We start from the raw sequence: 22210 nt of genomic DNA on the forward strand, positions 1-22210 counted from the left end.
CGAAAGTCTTAGTAATTGTGATTTTATATAAAGTTGGAGGGGGTGGAGTTTCTTTCTGTTGGCTTTATAATTAAGTCTACGATTATTTTTAGCCCTTGTATTTTTAAATGTTAAGGTGCTATGACATTTTTTGTAGTAGGCATCTAACAAATGAAATAATGTGGGGTGGGATACAAAACGTGCTACAGTAATGCTTTTAGTTTTACCCTTGCAGGTCAGGGTGACTAGAAACATATTCCATAAAGAGTGAAAGGTGAGAGTTTGTCTTACAAGATCATCATCAAAGAAAGAAGCCCCAAGCTGGCTGGATCATATGTGTACATTTGCTTAACAGCATGCTTATAGGATTTATCCATTTTTGAGACCCCTATGGCAGAATTCTTAAAGAGGCATGCTAGAAAATTAAACTAGAAAATGACATTCAAATGTAGACTTACAAGTAATACTTACTTGGATTCCTTATCTCTGTACTACAGTAAGCCCACAAATTACGTGGAGTTTACGTTCTGGGCATCATGCCTCAAACAAAAATTGTGTATAGTCAAAACACATTTGGTGGAATGGTGGGAGGGATTGCAAAGGTCTTTTTTCACAGACGCGTCCTACCCCACAGTTTTAAAAAAGTTGCCTAGCATGTAAAGCCAACATACACAAGTTAAATGTGCATATGTTGCAGGCTGTACTTAGTTATAAGTATTTTAAGTTAAGTAGTCCATCATTGAGCCAAGCTCTGCTCAAGTAGCCATATAGCATAGGTGCTATGCTAAAAATGACTGTAAAATAAGTTTACTACATAGTAAAAAAAAAAAAAGTGAGAATCAGCTTACAAATAGAGGCAGAGAGAAGATGCAACAAACCTGGTAGCGACAACTTGCTCTACAAAGTAGTATACTGGGTAGTTTGCTTTACGCAGATTGTGAAGTTCTTTGTACAGTATTTCAATTCACACAGTCAAGGATAATGAGTAAAAATGTTCAGAGACAGCATACCTTGTTTGAAGTCAACCTGATGTTAAAGATCTGGATGTCTGTATGGTTACATTTCATTGTGACAGAAATGTGACTGAATCCGAATTGTTAGTCTAGTCTAGGGGCAGTCAACCTGGTCCCTACCGCCCACTAGTGGGTGTTTCAGGATTCCAGGTGGGTGGTAGGGGTTCCAAGGCACATGTTACTGCAGCACTGGTGGGCGGTAAGGAAATTTTACCATCAAGAAAGATGCATTAGTGGGCGGTAGGTATAAAAAGGTTGACTACCCCTGGTCTAGTCCCGTAGTATTTAAACTCCTTTTTTAATATAGTCAGTGCAGTGCACTGTAATTAGCTATCTAGTCATGTGATCTTTAGAAGATAGGGAGCCTCAAAATTTGCAGATACATCTTTTAAATATTTATTTTCATTTTGTCATCCATACTAGGCTTGATCGTCTCTTTATCTTACTGGACACTGGCACAACACCAGTCACAAGGAAAGCAGCTGCACAACAACTTGGGGAGGTTGTGAAACTTCATCCACATGAACTACATAATCTCTTAGCTAAAGTAAGCATTTTGTTAATATTTGATAATGTTGGAGCCAGGATTAGGTAGTACAGGGGGAGGGGCACCACCATAGACTTGGTAACCCCTCAGCTGCTGTGTACCAGGATGAGGGGGCAGAAGTTGCTCAGGTTCACCTCTGGGACTGCTGGATTGATTCTGCCAATACACCAACACCTTCCTGACCTTGCTGCCACCCTGCCCTCCCCCATACTGGTGTATGGCAACGACATCAGTGCTGGAAAGCCTGTTCTGCAGTAGCACCGCTCTCCATTAGCCTCTTATAGTTGGAGGTATTCCTTGTCATCAAAATGAGCCAAATGTGAATTTCTGTAACCTGGTGATGGTGGAAGGCCATAAGTTAGAATCAGTTGAATAATACTGAAATACATTTAATGGTGTATTTTGTTAATTTATTTAATAGAACACTTTGATAGCCTATAAGTCTGTGTTAGAATTCTGTATTTACAGGGCAATCCTGTATATGTCTGCTGTGAATAAAGTTTTAGTAATGTAGCTTATTCCCAAGAGTGTGGGTGTATGATTGCGGCTTTAATTGATAAAGCCTCTCTGCATAGGGGCTGTTTGTTATCATACTAGTCGTAAAACACTAGTTTTTAGGGAATATCATTACTGAAAATCCACAGAATTTATTTTTTGTGGTACACAATAATTTAGTTCCTCCATGGCATTTTTATAAAAATAACAGAAGTAAGTTCGACATATTGCAGACTTTTTGTAACTGGGCTGTCCAGCCTCTGTGCCACCCTTGCTTCTGTCCTGTGATAGGTTAAGGAAGTGACTTAACACTGTCAGTTTCTGATAATCACAAGTGGCTAGAGTGCTATTGTACTCTGTTCCTGCTTTTGGACTTAGAGGGGTCTAGTTGGCTACTGTAACAACAGGATGCTAGACTAAATGGGCCACTGGCTGATCCAGCAGATTCTTAAGTTCTTACTGAATATCCTCTGTAGAAACAGATGGTTTCAGGAAGAGCTGAGATGCAGAGAGCCTCATGCTGTTGAGCTATTTTTGAGTAAAAATAGCTATTAAATCCTTAAATTTGTTAATCTAGTGTTCTGTGTAAGTAGCAACCCTATGAATTTCTGGAAGAAAAGAGAATTATGTCAAAAGTGTCCACATTTTTTTTTTTAAAAAGCTAGTTGAACCAGACCATTGCTTAACATGTATATATCAAAAAGTGTGTGTGTGTGTGTGTGTGGGCATTTATAAACTACTAATAATTTTTTTAAAAGCAAGTGATATATAACAGAAGTAAACTTGATAGGCTATTGGGATGTAAAGATAATGGTGATCTGTGTTTGATGACCTATTTCAATGACTAGCTTTTAATCAATCATAATTTATAAGCTCTTGAGTGTTGTCCAGAATATTTGGTGGCTGCTGAATTTAATTACATCTTTTTGGAAACAAAGAGCATAATGAATTCATTTTTGAACTTTTTAAAGGTATTGATACACTTAAGGAGTACAAACTGGGATACCCGCATTGCAGCTGGACAAGCTGTGGAAGCAATAGTGAAAAATGTACCAGAATGGAACCCAACTCCACGACCAAAGCAAGGTGATCCCAAGAGAACTAAAACTATTACAGTGAAGTGGGCTGGGGAAACCCAGCCAGATGGATGGGGTATAAATAATAAATTATTATTATATAAGTACATTTTTGTTAAACCTTGTGTGCAGCCATCTTTCTAAACCTGCTTTGCAACATTGTATGTTTGGTTATTAACAACAACAAAAAAGTCATAATGGAACACAATTTCCCCCTCTCTACTATGAAGTACTTTATGTGGCTGTTACCTATTCTTTCACTTTGCTTAGACATATGTAAAGCTTCAACCCATTAGTGAAACGACATTGAATGGCAGTTGTATATTTTTGAACCAGTTACTTCAGCACGAATCTCATTCTAAGTTTTTTGTTAACCTTTACCTAGAACATGCCTGCGAAAGTCCAGTGGAAGAATCCTCTGCCTCTGATCGGTTGCGTTTTGACCGATTTGATATCTGCCGACTTCTAAAGCATGGTGCTTCTCTTCTTGGGTCTGCTGGTGCAGAATTCGAGGTTCAAGATGACACATCTGGTACTTGCTCCTTTAATACATTAACTGTGCCACATATTTCAGCTACATTGTTTTCATTGTGTCACCTTTCGTTATCTCAAATCATTAAAAATATTTTATAGTCTGCATTTTTGTGATTAAATATGTCTACTCATGTTTTACAACTGGTACATCAGATTTATGAAATAGAATCTGTTTATTTAACTACATTAGATACAATGGTGCAGTTCAGATGTGATGCTAAACCAAAGTATGTCTTAGCATGAACAAGCAAACAGATGGAGAGAAGATCACACCCACTGTGTTCCTCTCGGACCTGCTGTTGCCAGGGCACTAGAGGGTAAACAATGGTTTGGCTTTGCACTACAGCCAAACCTGAGCTCATGACAAACCATAAGCCTGGGTTAGTTCAATACTAAGCAAAGCCATGGGTAGCCCACCTGCAGAAGGACTAATGGAGGAGAGCAGCAATAACAATATTCACTCTGGGAAATTTGCATTGGCTTAGTGTTAGATGCGAATTGTATCACTCCTTCCACATTTGCTAGCTAAGTCCATGAAAGAATTCACACAATATCATTGTGGGGTGTGGGTGATACCCAACCAAGCCATATTAAGATCTGAAATGTCTAAAATTGGAGATCTTCCTATATTCTTATGGCTCTTGCACTGTTTCTCAGTTTGGTCCCGGAATTATTGCTCATGTGTTTTTAGTTTATAAGCCATACCTATAAAAACAATCTGAAGTGTTGAAAATGTTTATATAGCAGCACTTCTAAAGAGGCAGAAATTTACCTCTTACACCATGTTGCAGATGGCAATAGCAAAAATGAAATATTTTAAATAGCATATTAATATATAAATGTGCATTTTTATGTCTAAACCAAACTTTCTATACTAGTCAAGATGACATTATATACTTCAGACACAAAGTGTGGCAGTGAAGAGTATATATTCAAAGAAGCGGAGAAATAGAAGTTATTCTTCAGTAAAGGTTCTGCTTCTAGATTTAAAATGTGCTTAGTGCTTTCATGTTAGTAAAGGATAAGCATGCGATTAAAGACTGTTTTACTTTTTAAGGTGAAGCTGATCCCAAAGAGAGAATAGCACGACAGAGGAAGCTACTCCAGAAGAAGCTTGGCCTTGATATGGGGGCTGCCATTGGAATGAACACAGAAGACCTGTTCAATGATGAGGATTTGGACTACACTCCTACTTCATCATTTTTTGTTCACAAACAACCTGTAGGTAAAATTTCAGACTGTTTGACTGCAAAGACTCAATATAACGTTGTAAACAATTAAGTTTCAAATACTATGTCATAACTTCAACTTTAGGAAAATATATCACACAGTAATTGACGGAGGATGATATTGAAAGTTTTAGGTGAGGGGGGAGGTCTGTCATCCTTTAAATTTCAGATAGAAGCTACTTTTACTTACCCAAAGTGGTCCTGAATTTCCAGTTGTTACCACTTCAGCCATACATGCCCCGTGTTGCACTCCTCAAAGAATCCTTTGCTCCCCAGAAGTGATGCTGGGTACAAGAGGCTACAGAAAGGAGGCAGTTGCATGAAATACATTTTGTGTGAGTGGAACTCCAACCATGTTTATCTGGATCTAAGCCAGAGTAGCCAATAAACCTTTGTATCTTTCCAGACTCTTCAAGCTGCTGAGTTGATTGATTCAGAATTTCGAGCTGGTATGAGTAGCAGGCAGAAAAATAAGGCTAAAAGAATGGCCAAGTTGTTTGCGAAGCAGAAGTCAAGAGATGCAGTAGAAACCAATGAGAAGAGGTACTGTATCAATTTGAACTTACTTACCATTATAATAGGAAGCGGGTGGCACTGTGGTCTAAACCACAGAGCCTAGGGCTTGTGTTCAGAAGGTCAGCGGTTCAAATCCCCATGATGGGGTGAGCTCCCGTTGCTCAGTCCTTTCTCCTGCCAACCCAGCAGTTTGAAAGCACGTCAAAGTGCAAGTAGCTAAATAGGTCCCGCTCCGGTGGGAAGGTAAACGGTGTTTCCATGTGCTGCTCTGGTTCACCAGAAGCGGCTTAGTCATCCTGGCCACATGATCTGGAAGCTGTACGCTGGCTCCCTTGGCCAATAAAGCAAGATGAGCACCGCAACCCCGAGTCATCCACGACTGGACCTAATGGTCAGGGGTCCCTTTACCTTTACCTTTGCCATTATAATAAAATACTTTAAAACAGCCTTCTTCAACCCTGATGCCTTCCAGATGTTTTCGACTAGAGTTCCCATCAGCCCCAGCCAGAAAGAGCAATTTTCATGGATAATAGAAGTTGTAGTCCCAAACAATCAAGAGGGCACCAAGCTTGGAAGATTGATTTACAAAAGTACATCAGTATAGACATACTAAAACACCCTCCCTCTATTTCTCAATTTCTGGAGTGAATGCCATTGATCATGAGGCTAAAACAGCGCTTTCTGTGTGTACAAGGAAGGTATCTACAAGCTTGAGGAAACCCTAAGGTTTGCACGAATGCAAAAATCCTAAAAACAGCTCTAAGGTGGCAGAACATTCTTAATAGCCACAGAATGCTGATATGACGGGCGGAGGAATGGAGTATCCTGGGAAAGCTGCCTAGCTGAAATCCTGAAAGAGTACTCTACAGTGCAACAAGTTGTCTTATTAGTTCCTTTTCAGTACTCCCAGTGCCATGTGTATATCTTGAACCTTGTCATTCCATTCCACTCCATTGCAAGATTGGTTGGTTAGATATAGATAAGACTGTTTTCCTTCTAACTTACATTAATTGTGCATGTCCTGCATCCTTTGCATTAAAGAGGATGTATCCCTTTGTTTCTGTCTATGATGTATAGCTATCCTAGCAGCTGCCTACAAGTTGATAATGGAATTATTTATTTCATGTAGTAAAATAATACCAAGGAATCTAGTGATAAATCAAAGCCAATCTTTTTTCTTATATTTTCAAATATAATACTGTTAAGTTTCTGATTTGGAAGCATTCCCATTCAATATTATATTTGCACCTGCATGCCCAAATTTTCCAATAGTTGCTCTGTTAGGGGTCTTAGACACTTTCATTTAAAATCGTCAATCTTTAAATGCTAATAGTGAGTACAGTAACTTATGTGACAAGTAACTATTCTGTCAAGCAATTGGGTACTTAAACATTTCATTGTTCTTTCTAGCAATGATAGCACTGATGGTGAGCCTGATGAAAAGAGAAGAAAAATTGCAAATGTTATCATCAGTCAACCTGCAACTGACTCCAGACTTTTGGTAGAGAATATGCCAGAAGAGGTAGAGTATACCCTCATAAAAACATGAATTGACAGCAAAATCCAACCTCAATAACTTTGTCCAGTGATTCAGTTGGTGACAGTGCTAATAGTCCGTATTATTTATGTCTCTCTTTTAGACCAACGAATGGCCTCTGGAGAGTTTTTGTGAAGAAGTGTGCAATGATCTCTTTAACCCATCATGGGAGGTAAATAATAATAATCTTGCTGTCTTTAGTTATATTGGGTTGAGAAGAATAGACACTTTCAAGATTAAGTTTGGGGCAGTTTTTCTAATCATTTTGTTTCCAATTTATAAGTTATTTGTATTGACACTAACCAATAGTTCAGACCATAACATCAGTTCAGTTCTATTCATTCTGTGCAGTTCTAACCATTTTAAGGTAACTTGACATTCAAGACCACTGATGCCCTTTTCATGCATTGGATACAGTGGGACAATTGTGTAGGCTTTCGTACAGAGATGGGGGGACCTTTGCCCCCTCAAGCTCTACATTCCCTTCAGGGTGAAATGGACCATGGCATATCAAGGTCTGTGTGCTTTGAATGCAGGCAGGTCCCACTATCCAAATGCTCGTTACACAAAAATTCACTTGCCCAGAAGACATGAGTTATTAGTACCCAACCTCACTATAAAAGGTAAAGGGACCCTGACCATTAGGTCCAGTCGTGACCGACTCTGGGGTTGCGGCGCTCATCTCGCTTTATTGGCCAAGGGAGCCGGCGTACAACTTCTGGGTCATGTGGCCAGCATGACTAAGCCGCTTCTGGCGAACCAGAGCAGCACACGGAAATGCCATTTACCTTCCTGCCGGAGCGGTACCTATTTATCTACTTGCACTTTGATGTGCTTTCGAACTGCTAGGTTGGCAGGACAATCTCACTATACACACCACCAATTCAGTTATCCAAACAGCCAGACCTGTGTGTAGTACTGTAAGCAAATAAGCAGTTTAACAAGGCTTACTTTTTGTGGTCTGTGGGAGGTGTTTTCCAGAACCATCTGAGAGAGGAGGAAGTGGGGGAGACTGAACAAATAAGAGAGCATTTTTTCCTTCCTGGTTTGTCTTTTGCAAGATTTCAGAGGGTTTACATAAATTGTTTCATCATTTTGGGATCAAAATTCTGTGGTTGGGAACACATTAGAAATTTCCCCATAGGAATCAATGGAAATTGTCAACAAATGATTTCCTGAGAATGCATTGTTTGGATAGTGAGACCTGCATGTATATAAATAAATCTTGTATCATGAAACCTCTTCTTAAACTGCTAGAAACCTAATCTGTTTTGTGTTTAGATCCGGCATGGTGCAGGTGTTGGACTAAGAGAGGTACTTAAAGCTCATGGAAAAAGTGGGGGTAAAATAGGAGACAGCACTATAGAAGAGGTAAGATCAATATGCAAACCTAGATAATTCATTGTGAGCATTTGTACATTCAGCTGTAGTGCAGAGTTCTCAGCTGTTCTTTCGTTATAAAAATAATGAAGTGTTGAGAGAGGTTGCTACAGAAAGCACTGTCATATCCTGGCACCATCATTATCTACTTTTTGGCACCAGGCAAAAATGTTTTGTTTTGTTTTTAATATGCTAGCTTTTGGACCTTCATTTTGAGAGTTTTGGGTTTATCTTGGCTCTTTCCTTGCCTTTTTTTGTAGGGTGGGTTATATTAGACCTGCCTTTTGTTTGTTTTAAATTTTTATTGTGTTCTGGTTTTTATATTTAGTTTTAATGTTGGAACTATATAGGAAGTCACATTTAGTTAACTTTTTGCCAGGAAGCGACTAAAAATGTAAGTAATAATCTTGAATATTTCACCTTTTCAAAATTTACCTTTTTTCTAAACAGATGACTCAACAACACCAAGACTGGCTGGAAGACTTGGCTATCAGGCTTCTTTGTGTGTTTGCATTAGACAGATTTGGTGATTTTGTTTCAGATGAAGTAAGTATCAATCTTTGACGCCTTACTTTGCATATGGGGCTCAATTTTCTGATGCCTTTGTTTTATTACGCTGGGTGTGTTTATTTCCCTTTAAACCTTAGGTTGTGGCACCAGTACGAGAGACTTGTGCTCAGACTTTGGGCGTAGTGCTGAAGTACATGAACGAGAGTGGAGTTCATAAAACTGTGGCTATCTTGCTAAAATTATTGGCACAGGAGCAGTGGGAAGTGAGACATGGTGGCCTGCTAGGGATCAAGTATGCTTTGGCAGTGCGTCAGGTAATTGGTTTTAAATCTTCAAGGTGCTATTGTTTCTTCTTTGATTTCAAAGTCTTGGCTGCTGTATAAAGTGGCATTGTGCCATCATGTGCAATGTGTATGTGAATATCTCTACTGAGCGGTTTTGTGGGCCTTTCCTGCCCTGATCAGTACCCACCAGGAGGATGGGGTTTGTTTTGGCTTAGAAATGTGTTCTTTGATGATAAGACTAGGTAATGCTTCCTTTGTTATTATTATTGTTATTATTAATAATAATAATAATAGTGGAACTTGCAGCATAGTGTTGGTGTATACTTCACCCCTTAAGACAGAAATAGAAAGGTTCCCCACTTTGAGAGGTGGGCAGAAAAACGTTCCTTTATTGTTTCCCACATCTCCAGGATACTTACTATAGGATATTAGGAACTCCAGCGGGCCAACGCTCCCTCCCCTCTTTTTCTTTTTATCCAGCTGTCACCCTAACATACCATGTCCCAACCGTAGATATTATTCATAGACTCACACAGTCTGCCTGAGCTTTGGCTCCTTGGTCTCTCCTTGCTGAGCTCAAATTTCCATCAGAATTCTGTTACTCCTGGAAGTTTGCAGGTATTTGTCACCCTGTTCTGTTCTGTTTTGTTGTTTTCTTAGTGTTCTCATAACTTGCATACTTCTGTGTACCTAGAGAATATTGTGTGTATGTTGAAACTATTACATTATATTTTGAGTGACTCCATTTCAGACTGATAGACACTCATCTTACTTGTGTCTGCTGTTAGGCAGAATGATGCTAAATTACTTAAAGTGAAAATAGTCTATGTGTGCTTGAAAAGGAACAGTCATCCTGCCTACAGGCTTAGAATTTGCTTTGACCGTTGATCTTCAGCTTAAGGATTCTTGCTTTTGCAGGACTTAATTGATACTTTATTGCCTAAAGTATTGCCTGCAATAACTGAAGGTCTGCAAGACTTGGATGATGACGTTAGAGCTGTTGCTGCAGCATCTTTAGTACCAGTTGTGGAAAGCCTTGTGCATCTTCAGCCACAGAATGTAAGTAGAGCACACCGACACTTAAATGTTTTGTTACCCTTCTGAAGGAAAAACCAAGTCTTAGGAATCCATGTTTTATGAAACTCTCTTCGCCTCATGTATTTTTCATCTCTCTGTCTATAATCTAGGTTCCCTTTATTCTTAATGTACTTTGGGATGCACTCCTGGAACTAGATGATTTAACAGCTTCCACAAATAGCATTATGACCCTTCTTTCATCCCTTTTGACGTATTCTCAGGTCCGAAAATGCAGGTAATTTAATGCTTTTCACAATTTTAATTTTTATGTAAAAATACACTGTTTTCAAAATATCTTGCCTTAATAATATATAGAATGAATTCTACTTGTCAGCATACCTACACAGCAGCACTGATTTTGCTTTATAAATTTATATGAATACAAATGAATATGAATAACAATGTGATCTTCTTCTTTTTCCTTCCACACTTGCCTCAGTATTCAGCAATCACTCACAGTTCTGGTACCACGTGTGTGGCCATTCCTACATCATACAATATCATCTGTTCGAAAAGCAGCATTAGAAACTTTGTTTACCCTATTATCTACAGAGGATCAGGTGGGAGTTATTTACCTTCTAGTGGTCTTCTGGACATTGATGGACCCTTTCTAATCTATCAGTTACTTCTTTGTTCATCTTCTCATTTTCCGTTGCTTTTAAAAGTCTCCTCCTATTTTTTTAAGTTGGTTCAAAAGGGTTAATATTTTATTGGATAAAAATACATTGATGTAGAGTTTTTGTCTTTCCAGTATGGCTTGCCGGGAGTGGGGAGAGTTGTCCCTCCAACTGTATGAGAACTAATTTGTAAACTTCTACCACTCACATATACTGTGTGTATAGCACACTCAAGTGAGAAAGGAATTACTTTTGCTTCCTCACCAAAACAGTAGCTATATTGCTTTATCTTCCTAAAAATAAAAATAAAAACCATTGGTATCCTTATTTGAGAATAAGCTTGTTTTGTTAGAATAATCTGCTTTGATAATTTCTTATTTGCTGTTTCTAGAGTTCTGCAGCCTGGCTTACTCCCATTTTGCAAGACATGCTAAGACATATATTTCAGTTCTGTATTTTAGAAAGCAATCAAGAAATTCTGGAACTAATACATAAGGTATGTGCCCTTTTGCAACTTAAATTTACCTTGCCCTGTTTGTCAATCTGGTTGTGTGCGGATGCTGTCTTCTAATGTTCTATCTTTCAGTTTTAGCACTGGTCAAATCTGATTTGTACCATGAAGTGTGAAATGCTGTTCCTTGGAATATGTCGGTGAAAATTGTGGATGTATTTTATGTGCACAGAAAAGTCTTAAAGAAATCGGTAATGTAAGATGTTTGAATATGAAGGGTTGTTGTTGTTTTTTAATAATCCTGTGAATGTTGTTGTTCTCCTTTTTTTAGGTGTGGCTTGAATTACTAAACAAGGCTTCCCTACAATACGTAGTAGCAGCTGCGTGTCCGTGGATGGGAGCCTGGCTCTGCTTAATGATGCAGCCGTCACATTTGCCTATTGATTTAAATATGTTGCTAGAAGTGAAAGCCAGATCAAAGGTCAGAAGAGACCTGTATTCCTTTGGGTGGTGTTTTGCTTATTTTGTTGCATTATACTATGGAGCAATCTGAACAGTGCATGTCACAAGCTTAGGCATTTTCTAACTAAATGCTTACACTTTTTGGCAAGGGCTGCCTCTTACTTTAAGAACCATGGAGCCTGAAACCATTCAAGGCTCAGGGGTTGCACCAGAAGGGTTAGTAGTATTGAAGACAAAGCTACGCAATGCATATTTTTAGAAATTATATACATTCTGTAAGAGTGAGGATTGTTTTCTAAATACTATTTGACTTGAAAAGGTATTACATTGTAGTGTTAAATGTATATGTAATGGAAGGCTGCTTTTCTCATATCTGTAGCCCAAATTTAAAAACAAAAGAGTAGGATGTGAAAGCAAATGAGGCTTGCGCCAACAACTTTTTATATCTTGTTCATAGGAAAAGACAGGTGGCAAGGTGCGGCAAGGTCCAACCCCGACTAAAGAAGCAGTACAGGAATATATTGCTGGAGCAGAAAGTGTCGCCGAAGATCTAGCAACCAGGGATTATGTTGTTATGAGAGCCCGGATGATGGCAGCAAAGTCAGTTTATTACTGAAAATCTTAAAACAGGGGTTTTTTTTTGAAAATCAATGAGTTTATAGACAAGCTATTCATAACATAATTCAAGTTTGATTGTGCAGAACAGTGTGTTACTTGAAGTGTAACTAATATAAAATTGATTGTTGTTCCAGATTGCTTGGAGCACTTTGCTGCTGTATTTGTGATGAAGGTGTGAATACTGTTTCCCAAGAAATAAAGCCAGCTGAATCTCTAGCCCAGCTATTGCTTTTCCACTTGAATTCCAAGTCTGCTTTGCAGAGGTTTAGTGTTGCATTAGTAATCTGTGAGTGGGCTTCCTTGCAGAAGGTAAGACATGTACTGCAGTAAAAATGCATATTTTTTCAAAGTTAAAACATTAAGCTCCAGTTATATTTTTGGAGCAGATTTACATTTTCTTTATGCTGTCATGAGCTGATAAGCGAGGTGCTAATTTTAATGTTGAAAGCATGTAGCTGACAGGGCTGTGTTCAGTACTCCTGATGCACATAGACTGTGACTGAAAATGTATTGCGAGGCATGCATGTAGTGAGAAAACTGCGTTCCGAGCTTCTCGGAGGTGGAGTAGAGTGGGTGGGTGACTAGCAGTTTGATATTAAGCCATCAGCTGTATTGGACATGTAGAACTAGTTGCATCAATTCTTTGCCCCCTTATAAGCAGTTGTATATGTTGGAAATGCCTGTTTTTGTAATAAAAAATAAAAAAAATTTTACAAACCCAAATTATTCTTCAAGGACAATGAAGATTGCTTGCACTTAAAATAGCTAATTTGACAGCTGAACGACATGGTGTTTGCTTTCAGGAAAACAAAGAAGTGACTGCTGCTGTCCAGTCACGCTTGCTTGGGGTCCTTTCCGAGCATCTGTATTATGATGAAATTGCTGTTCCCTTCACCCGAATGCAAAATGAATGTAAACAACTCATCTCCTCGTTCACTGATGCAAACATTGACATGGGCAGCAGAGTAAACTGCAGTGTGTTTACAATAGATCAAGCGAATGAATTGGTGAGTGACTCAATGAAAGGGCTAGCCTCCAATCTTTAGGTGAGCAGTGTAAAAAAGAGCTTGAGCAGCCGTGGTAGCATACAAGCATTCACCTGTGGCTACACAGAAAGATATTGCCCCCCCCATGCATATTACTAATAAATATAGTGTGGAACGTATTACCAGTCTTCAGAGTGAAATCCCTTTCCATCTTGTAGAGGTGTCTGGCTTGTAGATGTGGACCGTATAAGCAAAGCAAGGCACTTCTTCCTCAGTGTATCTTTCACCTCTAACAGAGCTGGCCAGATCTTAATTTCACAGAAAGGACCGTATTAATCCCCTCACCCCAGGAAAAAAGTTTCAACAGTTAAGTTTTTATGAGAATAACTTGTGCATACTGTGTTTTGCAAAGAGTACACTAGTTTTCTTTGATGCATTTTGTTAATTGATGTGTAATTCGTTTCATAAGTATTTGCTGCAGCCACTTCCAGTTGCAAGGAAAAAGCACTGAAGAACAGAATAGTATTGCAATTGCCTAATTGCAAGATGGGAGCTGCCACTAAAAATATAAGATACAGTGGAACCTCGGGTTGCGAACCTGATCCATGCGGGAGGCACGTTCGCAACCCACAGCGTTTGCAACCCACAGCGCTGCGTCTGCACATGCACAAGTTGCGATTTGGTGTTTCTGCACATGCGTGGGCGCCGAAACCCAGAAGTAACCCATTCCAGTACTTCCGGGTTCGGCGTGGTACACAACCCAAAAACACGTAACCTGAAGTGTCTGTAACCCGAGATACCACTGTACTGCTATCTTAAGGCAGCAAGGTACTACTACTGCAAAAAAATGAAAATGAGTCAGTATATGGTAGCTTCTACCCTCTTTAGGGCAACAGAATAAGCTGCAAGCTTCTCAGTCCTCCTTTACCTTTTCTGGCTGCTGGTAAAAGGGATCTGTTCTCATACTGAGATTCCAGAACAGGCAGAAGGATATTGAAGTACAGGCACACCCTCATTAAGAGGGTCTACATACGGCTCAGCTGATAATCAAGGCCTTCCTTTTCATCATACTTATGAAACTTGGAAACACGGGGAAATTATGCATCAATGTTTAGTAATGGATCTATCTGGACAAAATTTTGTCCAGGGTATTATGGACTATCTCACATTTGCCACTGCCACATCTCTGGCAGTTTTCTCTAGAACGCATTGAGCACTGCAATGGGTATGCTAAGCATCTTAACTACTAAGATTTTACTATGGAAGCTTATTTTGAACTTACATGTACTCTTGCCTTCCTTGGCTACTTCTGGAGGTAGAGCGTACAATATCACTTGTCGGGGGGGGGGGGTAGCAAAAAACAAGTATCAGCTTCTAGCACCATGTGTAAAAAAACGAGCAAACTTTGCTGTCCTTCTTTCTGTTGTAATAGAGCAATGTTGCTTTGGGTTGATTTTCATTTTCTTAGGTCACTACTGTCTTCAGTGAAGCTACAGCCTCTCTTGATCTAAATCCTAAAGTTCTGCAGCAGCTAGAAAGCAAACGACAACAAGTCCAAATGACTGTTTCAGAAACAAACCAGGAATGGCAAACATTGCAGATGAGAGTTCATACTTTTGCTGCCTGTGCTGTTGTGAATCTTGAACAACTTCCAGAAAAACTAAACCCTGTCATAAAACCACTGATGGAAGCTGTCAAGAAAGAAGAGAACACATTAGTACAAAACCATGCCGCTTTGTGCATAGCAAAGTTACTTCAGCAGTGTACAACAAGATCTCCGTGTCCCAACTCAAAGATCATAAAAAATCTTTGCAGTTCTCTCTGTGTAGACTCGCATCTTACTCCTTTAGCATCATGCCCTGCACAACCTCAGAGCAGCCATGAAAATTCAAAAGGTAGGTTATGTGCTATTCTGTGGATGAGTAACTTGGTAGAAGAGAAACCTACAAAGAGGCTGTCCAAAACAGCTTGGGGCATTTGAATAATCCTTGACAGACTGTCAAAGCAGTTTTTCCAGCTAGCAATAAAATCAGGATCTTTGCCTGGTACTGTTCATGATGCTTTCTTTGGATTCAGAGTAGGAAAATATTACAGAAACTCCTAAAATGTTTTGTTTAACCTGGTGGTACCAACTGACCACTGGCTCATTATTCTTGTGTTTGGCACTGTGATGTTTTTAATGAGAGAAATGTTCTAAATGAACAGCAACTTTATTGTATTACGCTTGCAGTGCTTCAAGTTTCCTGATAGGAAGGGAAACATTCATTTTCTGAACATACTTCTTTCTTGGGAATGCCATTAGTGTTTGATCCATGGATGAAGTCCCGGTTAGGGCTTCTAGAAGAAATTGAGGAAGTGGATCTTGGGTTTGAGCCTACCCTAATTTACTGTCACTGTGTAAAGAAGAAATTGCTGTCCTTATCTGAACACTCACTCACCCTGGAAGTTTAAAAGTGTTAGAGGAGATCCTATATCCAAGTCCCTCTTCCAGGCAAGGTGGGAGGGAGGAATAACATCTAGGCATATCATTTATTTAATTTCTCTCTAGAAATAATGTGCACCTGAATTTCATTGTCCACCCCCACCCCACCCCCATTATGCCACTTCGTTTTAAGGATGTGCATTTCAAAACAATGGTTTTAGTGTTCTGTTTTGATCTTGCCCCTTTCTTTAATTCATCTCAAATGTTTATCATAGAACTGAATTTCCAGACTGTATTTCTAGTCTCTCCTTCATGTCTTTTCCTCTACTCTCCCTTCCCCACTCTCTCAGTCCTCTGGAGAGGAAAACATATGTTCCTGGTTTCCCCTCACTGTTTTTTATTAGCATAATTGCGCCCTGGGTGTGAAAAAATGTTTTAATTGCCACCTTTCTTAATTGTAGGATCTAATTCTGAAAGAGATGGGATGCATCATACAGTCACCAAGCATAGAGGTATAATCACACTGTACAGGCATCAGAAAGCTGCATTTGCCATCACAAGCAGGCGAGGTCCTACACCAAAGGCCCCCAAAGCCCAAATTGGAGATCTACCTACAAGCAGTAGTGGAAATGTAACCACAGAGCTTGACGAAGTGGGTGTGAACTTTTCGTTTTCATTCTTGCGAATGTCGTTGTGTGGTGCTCCACTCCAGGTGTACATGACCCTGTATAGCAAGAGATGCTAATGTGGTGCCCATGCACCCTCACAGGCCTTTCCTGGCACTTCCAGTGTCCTGTCCCACCACTGAAATTAGGCTTGAAAGAAATACCCTGCTGTAGCCAATAGAATATGTGTAGTGAGTGATCAGATGCAGCATGCGTCAACATCAGTTTCTACAGTTTACAACAAATAGAAAACATAGAGGATTAAAAAGAAAGGACAGAGAAATAATGCTTCTGGCAATGCTTTTCTAGAGTATTTTCTTGGTTTCCTTACTTCTGTTCACTGGTTAGCACACAAGATGTCCATAAGTTGATTACGCAATGCATTGTAACTCTGAATAGGCTTCATTTTTTGAAAGCACAGTTATCTGAGATAATCTGTCTCTGATTAATGATAGTCCATTTGCACACGCAGATATTCAGTAATGAACATACGTGCAAAACTGGCCTTGAAAACCATTTTCGGAATCTCATTTGATTTTGGAAATAGTCAACTAGTTGTGAAGATTTAGCAGTTATGCCTGTTCCTTGATCACATGCATTTTCAATCAACAGCCTTTGACATTAATCTGATGCTTGTTCGTATTGTGTTTGTCTCTTCTGGTTATGGTTCTGTTGAGAGAGAAGTGATTTATATCTTGTAGGCCTATATCAGTGGCAATTTTTGCCTCAAAATTTTGCTGATCTTATTTTGCTCTCTCTGTGTAAGTGTGATTGCTTTCTGTTTCCAGCTTGATATGTAATCTAGGGCAGTCTAATTTATTCTGGGCAGGCTGTATGGTTGAATAAAAACTTTTTTATTTTGCTTCATAACCTTTCTCTTTACCTTATCGAATTCTAGGCTCAGAAGCCTTATGTTGTACAGAGAAGAGGAGCAGAATTTGCTTTATCCACTATTGCTAAACACTTTGGATGTGAAATGGCCGTGGGTTTGCCACATCTCTGGGACACTATGGTTGGTTCATTAAGGAACAGTATTGACATAGACAACTTTGGTATGTGTATTTCTTAAGGTATAGGTATTCTAAAAGTTGAATTCTGAAACTCTTCTGATAATATGATATTGCTTCTTGTAGACAGAAAAGTGCTGTTGGAAAAAGGAGATGGTCCAGCCCAGGAATTAGTGAACTCTCTACAGGTTTTTGAAACAACTGCAGCTTCTATGGATGCTCAGCTTCACCCTTTGGTAATTTAAATGTTTTGTATTTATTTCTAACACAATTTTAATTGCCAATGTAGGTGTTTGGAAATGGATAACATAAGTGATGCTGTTCAAGAATACAATTGGTTGGTGTTTGCATGTTTTCTAAACTAGGAAAAATGCTTATAGCTTGCAGTTATGAAGGATGAAGCAAGTTTAGGATATTTGTGTTTTTTCAAAGTGAGACCCCAAGTAGTTACAGTCCTCTTCCTAAGTCCCTTGCTGCTGTTCTATTCCAAATAATGGCAGCTCAACAACCACTCTCTGACCTCTTATTTACACCAGCCATGCATCTCCACAAAGGTCATACCATCAATACCACTGAGGTAATTTTCCACACTCTTATAACAAGATGAGGCAGCATGTTCACTAAATTTCCAATTAAAGCAGAACACCCTTTTTGATGCCTTTGATTGGGACGGTTTCTAGTTTTATGTTCCAAAACATATACATCTCCATGTTGATATTGGGCTACTCTTGTTCCCTCTAGTTCCTTGCAGGAACACCGTTCTGTTCAGTTCAGTTAACTCTTTACATTCATCATTTTGTTAGGAATGATGCAACGTCCTTCATAGTAAACTTTACTGCGCAGATAATATGATTTCTCTACAAGAGGGGATATGATACATATACTTTGCTTTTTTCTGTTTTTTACTGAAACGGTCTCTTGTAATGAACTTCTTAGTTAAGTTATGGTTGTTCCTTCTGGAAATGAGCCCAAAATAATTTAAGCTGCCGAACACCTAATATGTTCCGATTTTCATTCCATCCTGAATATAAAACTATACACTAGCATTACACATTTCCCTCTTTGTACAGAAGTTCTAGGAGCCAATTAGCTTAAAGGCACCTAATGCCCTGTGTGTGATTATGATAAAGTTCTTTTTTGAGTTTATGCAGGTTGCAGTATTTAGCAAAATAGAATACTCACGGTTGGCATTCAGTATGTTTTAAAACAGCTGTGATTTCTCTTTGCAGTTGATCCAGCACTTGCCTTACCTTTGTATGTGCCTTCAACACCCCACCACTGCAGTGAGGCACATGGCTGCTCGCTGTGTAGGTGTAATGAGCAAAGTGGCCACCCTGGAAACCATGCACATTTTCTTGGAAAAGATTCTTCCTTGGCTGGGAGCAATTGATGACAGTACCAAGCAAGAGGGTGCAATTGAAGCTCTTGCCTGTATCCTTTCCTGATTCTAAGGAAGAGGTATTCACGTATGACTTTTAAGTGCTGAAATGCTCTCCAGATGTATGTTTTGTTGGGAAGATTTAGTAAGTTTTGTGAAGCCTGGGGAGTTTCTTCAAAAGGGCAAGTGCTTCTGCAAGATTGAACTGGAGCAGAAATATTTGCTTCTTACTAGCATGGTATATATGATCACCCGATTCCAGGCTTGGTAGAAGAAAGATTTTTTTTAAGGAAATGCATAATAATTGTTTGAGCTCTAGTCCAAAGCCTGGAATTCTGTATATTGACACTGGATACTCCTGTATAGAGAAAGTGTCCCAGAAACCATTCTGCAACCCACTAACTTTGACAGTAATGACCAGAGACTGTTTCTACCTTGACCCAGGTACATGACTTCCAGTTGCTCATATTCTCAAGCTTTCAGTTCCACAAAGTCATGAGAGTATCTTGCTTCAGTAGTTGAGAAGATCATGTACCTACGCTCATAGTTGCCCAGCCTTAATATGATTCCAGTTCCATCTAAAAAATTTTTAACTGCCACAATTTATGCATTTGGTGAAGGCTGTGCTGAAAGACACCAGAGATCCCTTGACCTTCATGAGTTGTGTGGTGTGAGGATAGCTTGAAGTGTTCTTGTGTGCAGGTTGAAAATTGCATGTGGCCCTTTGAATGGGAGCCAGAATTCAAGTAATGTACAGTTAACACTATGAGAAGTAGCATCATCAGGAGTCCACACATCTCCTCGCTGTGGTTGCCATGGTGAGTGTACCACTGTGTCCTGAAGAACCTGATAATTTCAAGTTGTGTTTTGGGAAGGGGCGGGCGGCGGTAGGAAGAATGGCTCTGATGAGAGGGAAAGCATAACAGCAATTACTGTGCCACATTGATATGGAAGGAATTCACTCCAGCGGATACTTCATGGCTGCGCCTAATACAGCTTTTATCAGGTCTGCTTTCTTTAGCTTGTGCAGGGCTGCCTGTATCCAATCCCATGCTGCATCTATGCAACATCAGTCTTCCTCTGACCATTGAAAAGCAAAAAGTGGGATTCCCTCCCCTGTATATGCCCCAAAGTTCCACCCTGTTTCCTTTAAAAAAACAATGTTACTTTCCATTAAGATGAATACTGCACAGCATGCTATAGCAATAGAAAATTCTATATTGGAATAGCAATAGAAAATTCTATATGGAAAATGGAAAGTGTAAGTGATAAGTTTTCAGGGGTCGCAGATATTCATAATTGGACCAGCTGCATCAAAAATACATATTTTCAGGGGGAACAGGGGTTGCATTAGGAAGTCAGAGGCAGGAAAGCCCCATTCCACAAGGGTAACACTGCTCTCAGAAATTAAGATCCATGCATTTGTGATTCAGTAATTGCTGTTCAGATGTATTTTGGGTTTAGATAAGATGGATTTATTGTTGTGGAAATTGCTCCAAAACTGGTAAAGAGAAGCTCCTTAATTATTAATCCAGGTGTAATGGAACAGCTAGATGTCGGAATTGTTCCCTATATAGTTCTCCTTGTGGTTCCAGTTCTGGGCAGAATGAGCGATCAAACAGACAGTGTGCGTTTCATGGCCACCCAGTGCTTTGCTACGCTGATTAGATTAATGCCTCTTGAGGTAAGTCAAAGTCTTTCATTTTGACTGAAGAGAGTCAGTGAGCGAGCCCTGTAAAAAAGCGTATTGGCATATAGTGATAGAAAGGAGCAGTCTTTCGGTATTGCATCTTATTTAGGTAAATAAGTAAGTTTTGGGATTCAGCAAGTATTGCATTTTGTGTCAGAAATCTTCTCAACTGAATAAAATTGGAAGTTTTGGAGCTTGGAATATTATATTTTACAAATACTTGGATTGAGCATTCACTTTGAATTTCAAATGCATTCTTTCATACGATGTTCGATTCATTCTTGATCCTAGCACCTTTCTAGACTTAGTTAAATTTGTCTTTGTGCATTTGCAAACACTGAAACTATCTCTGTTATGACTGTGAAATTTAACACTGAAAGATCAAGAAACGACTCAGGAATAGCAAGAAACATAACAGCATACAAAGAAGTCAGTGTTGTAGAAAAGATAAATGAGCCCTTTACATTCTCCTCTCTCCTCCCTCACCTTGAAACTGACAAAGTGGGTGTCTGTGTCACGTAAATCACCGTTAACTCTTTTGATTTTACTGTGTCATAATGCCACTTAAAACATTAATTCTCAATGCCTGGTCATAGTTTAATCTGCTTGGGTAAACACTTCTCTGTACAGTTTGTCCTCCTTGTTTGGTTGCAACATAAGTTCGTCTTTAATGCGTCCTGTACTGATCACTGTGTGGGTTACCTTACACAATAGATCTGTGTATATATACTGTGTATATAGCAGATGGTGCTATATAAATAATGGAACCTGCATGTTAGATGACATAGCTGTTGAGGCTTTGAACACCTATATATCTGCAGAGTTCAGGGAATGTTCTGTTTGAACACCTGCACTTCATTGGGAGTTACCTTTCTCCCAATTCATAGAATCAGAGTCAGAAGGGACCCCCAAGAGTCATCTAGTCCAATCCCCTGCAATGCAGGAATCTCAACTAATTACCATATTGGTCCGAATATAAGCCGCACCCGAATATAAGCAGCACCTTTAAAGTTCCAGAGGGGGAAAAGGAAAAAAGGCAATACCCAAATATAAGCCGCTCCCTTAAAATTCTGCAGGCACTCACACCTGTTCCATTTTACCGTATGTCTGTTTCAGCAGGGATATCCTAAAAGCCAATTTTTGTAAGGTCACGAATTTAACTTTTCACGGTCAGAATTTGGAAAAAGTAAGGCTTATATTCAGGCCAATATGGTAATTGTTTTTTCTGCTGATTGCTATTTATCTGCCGATTCCTGAGTAGATCATGTAATGGAAGCATCACTATTTCTTAATTGTGAACTGAACACACTTCTACAGCATTATTTTCAAGAAAATTACACTGCAAGGCAGTAGTTTGTTTGAATGTTTAATTCCCATTCTGTGTTAAAAGTCTGAAAGCTGAGTTACTTCAAGTTAATGACACTTTCAAATTGTGTGATTTCATTATGCTTTTTGTAGAATATTAGTATTGATAGAGTTGAAACATGAATTAAAATTAACTTTTAGCATATCATGAACTTTATTTCTTATTTTAATTAATTATGCAAAATACTGTACATATAAATATATATTTTCTTGTTTCAGGCTGGCATTCCAGACCCACCAAATATGCCTGAGGACTTAATCAAAATAAAAGCCAAAGAGCGCCATTTTCTGGAACAATTATTGGATGGGAAAAAACTTGAAAACTATAAAATTCCAGTACCGATTAAAGCAGAACTAAGAAAATATCAGCAG

The 22210-nt window shown here is 39.1% G+C and overlaps 1 protein-coding gene across 1 annotated transcript in view; it reads left to right on the forward strand.

Moving 5' to 3' along the window:
* Positions 1 to 22210, forward strand: part of BTAF1 (B-TFIID TATA-box binding protein associated factor 1) — a 42132-nt gene that overhangs the window by 9614 nt on the left and 10308 nt on the right. Inside the window, exons 2-26 of the mRNA XM_081006754.1 lie at positions 1416 to 1539; positions 3006 to 3120; positions 3496 to 3642; positions 4702 to 4865; positions 5280 to 5416; positions 6800 to 6911; positions 7030 to 7098; positions 8208 to 8297; positions 8757 to 8852; positions 8954 to 9130; positions 10019 to 10159; positions 10288 to 10412; positions 10617 to 10737; positions 11186 to 11290; positions 11577 to 11726; positions 12165 to 12307; positions 12460 to 12634; positions 13129 to 13332; positions 14780 to 15206; positions 16195 to 16385; positions 17297 to 17450; positions 17532 to 17641; positions 18635 to 18836; positions 20319 to 20467; positions 22058 to 22210. Of these exons, the coding sequence (XP_080862880.1) occupies positions 1416 to 1539; positions 3006 to 3120; positions 3496 to 3642; positions 4702 to 4865; positions 5280 to 5416; positions 6800 to 6911; positions 7030 to 7098; positions 8208 to 8297; positions 8757 to 8852; positions 8954 to 9130; positions 10019 to 10159; positions 10288 to 10412; positions 10617 to 10737; positions 11186 to 11290; positions 11577 to 11726; positions 12165 to 12307; positions 12460 to 12634; positions 13129 to 13332; positions 14780 to 15206; positions 16195 to 16385; positions 17297 to 17450; positions 17532 to 17641; positions 18635 to 18836; positions 20319 to 20467; positions 22058 to 22210 (3781 nt within the window). The remainder of the gene's footprint in view (positions 1 to 1415; positions 1540 to 3005; positions 3121 to 3495; positions 3643 to 4701; positions 4866 to 5279; positions 5417 to 6799; positions 6912 to 7029; positions 7099 to 8207; positions 8298 to 8756; positions 8853 to 8953; positions 9131 to 10018; positions 10160 to 10287; positions 10413 to 10616; positions 10738 to 11185; positions 11291 to 11576; positions 11727 to 12164; positions 12308 to 12459; positions 12635 to 13128; positions 13333 to 14779; positions 15207 to 16194; positions 16386 to 17296; positions 17451 to 17531; positions 17642 to 18634; positions 18837 to 20318; positions 20468 to 22057) is intronic.

The sequence above is a fragment of the Podarcis pityusensis genome, assembly GCF_964106645.2.
Source record: "Podarcis pityusensis genome assembly, chromosome: 5".
In the NCBI taxonomy this organism is placed as follows: domain Eukaryota; kingdom Metazoa; phylum Chordata; class Lepidosauria; order Squamata; family Lacertidae; genus Podarcis; species Podarcis pityusensis.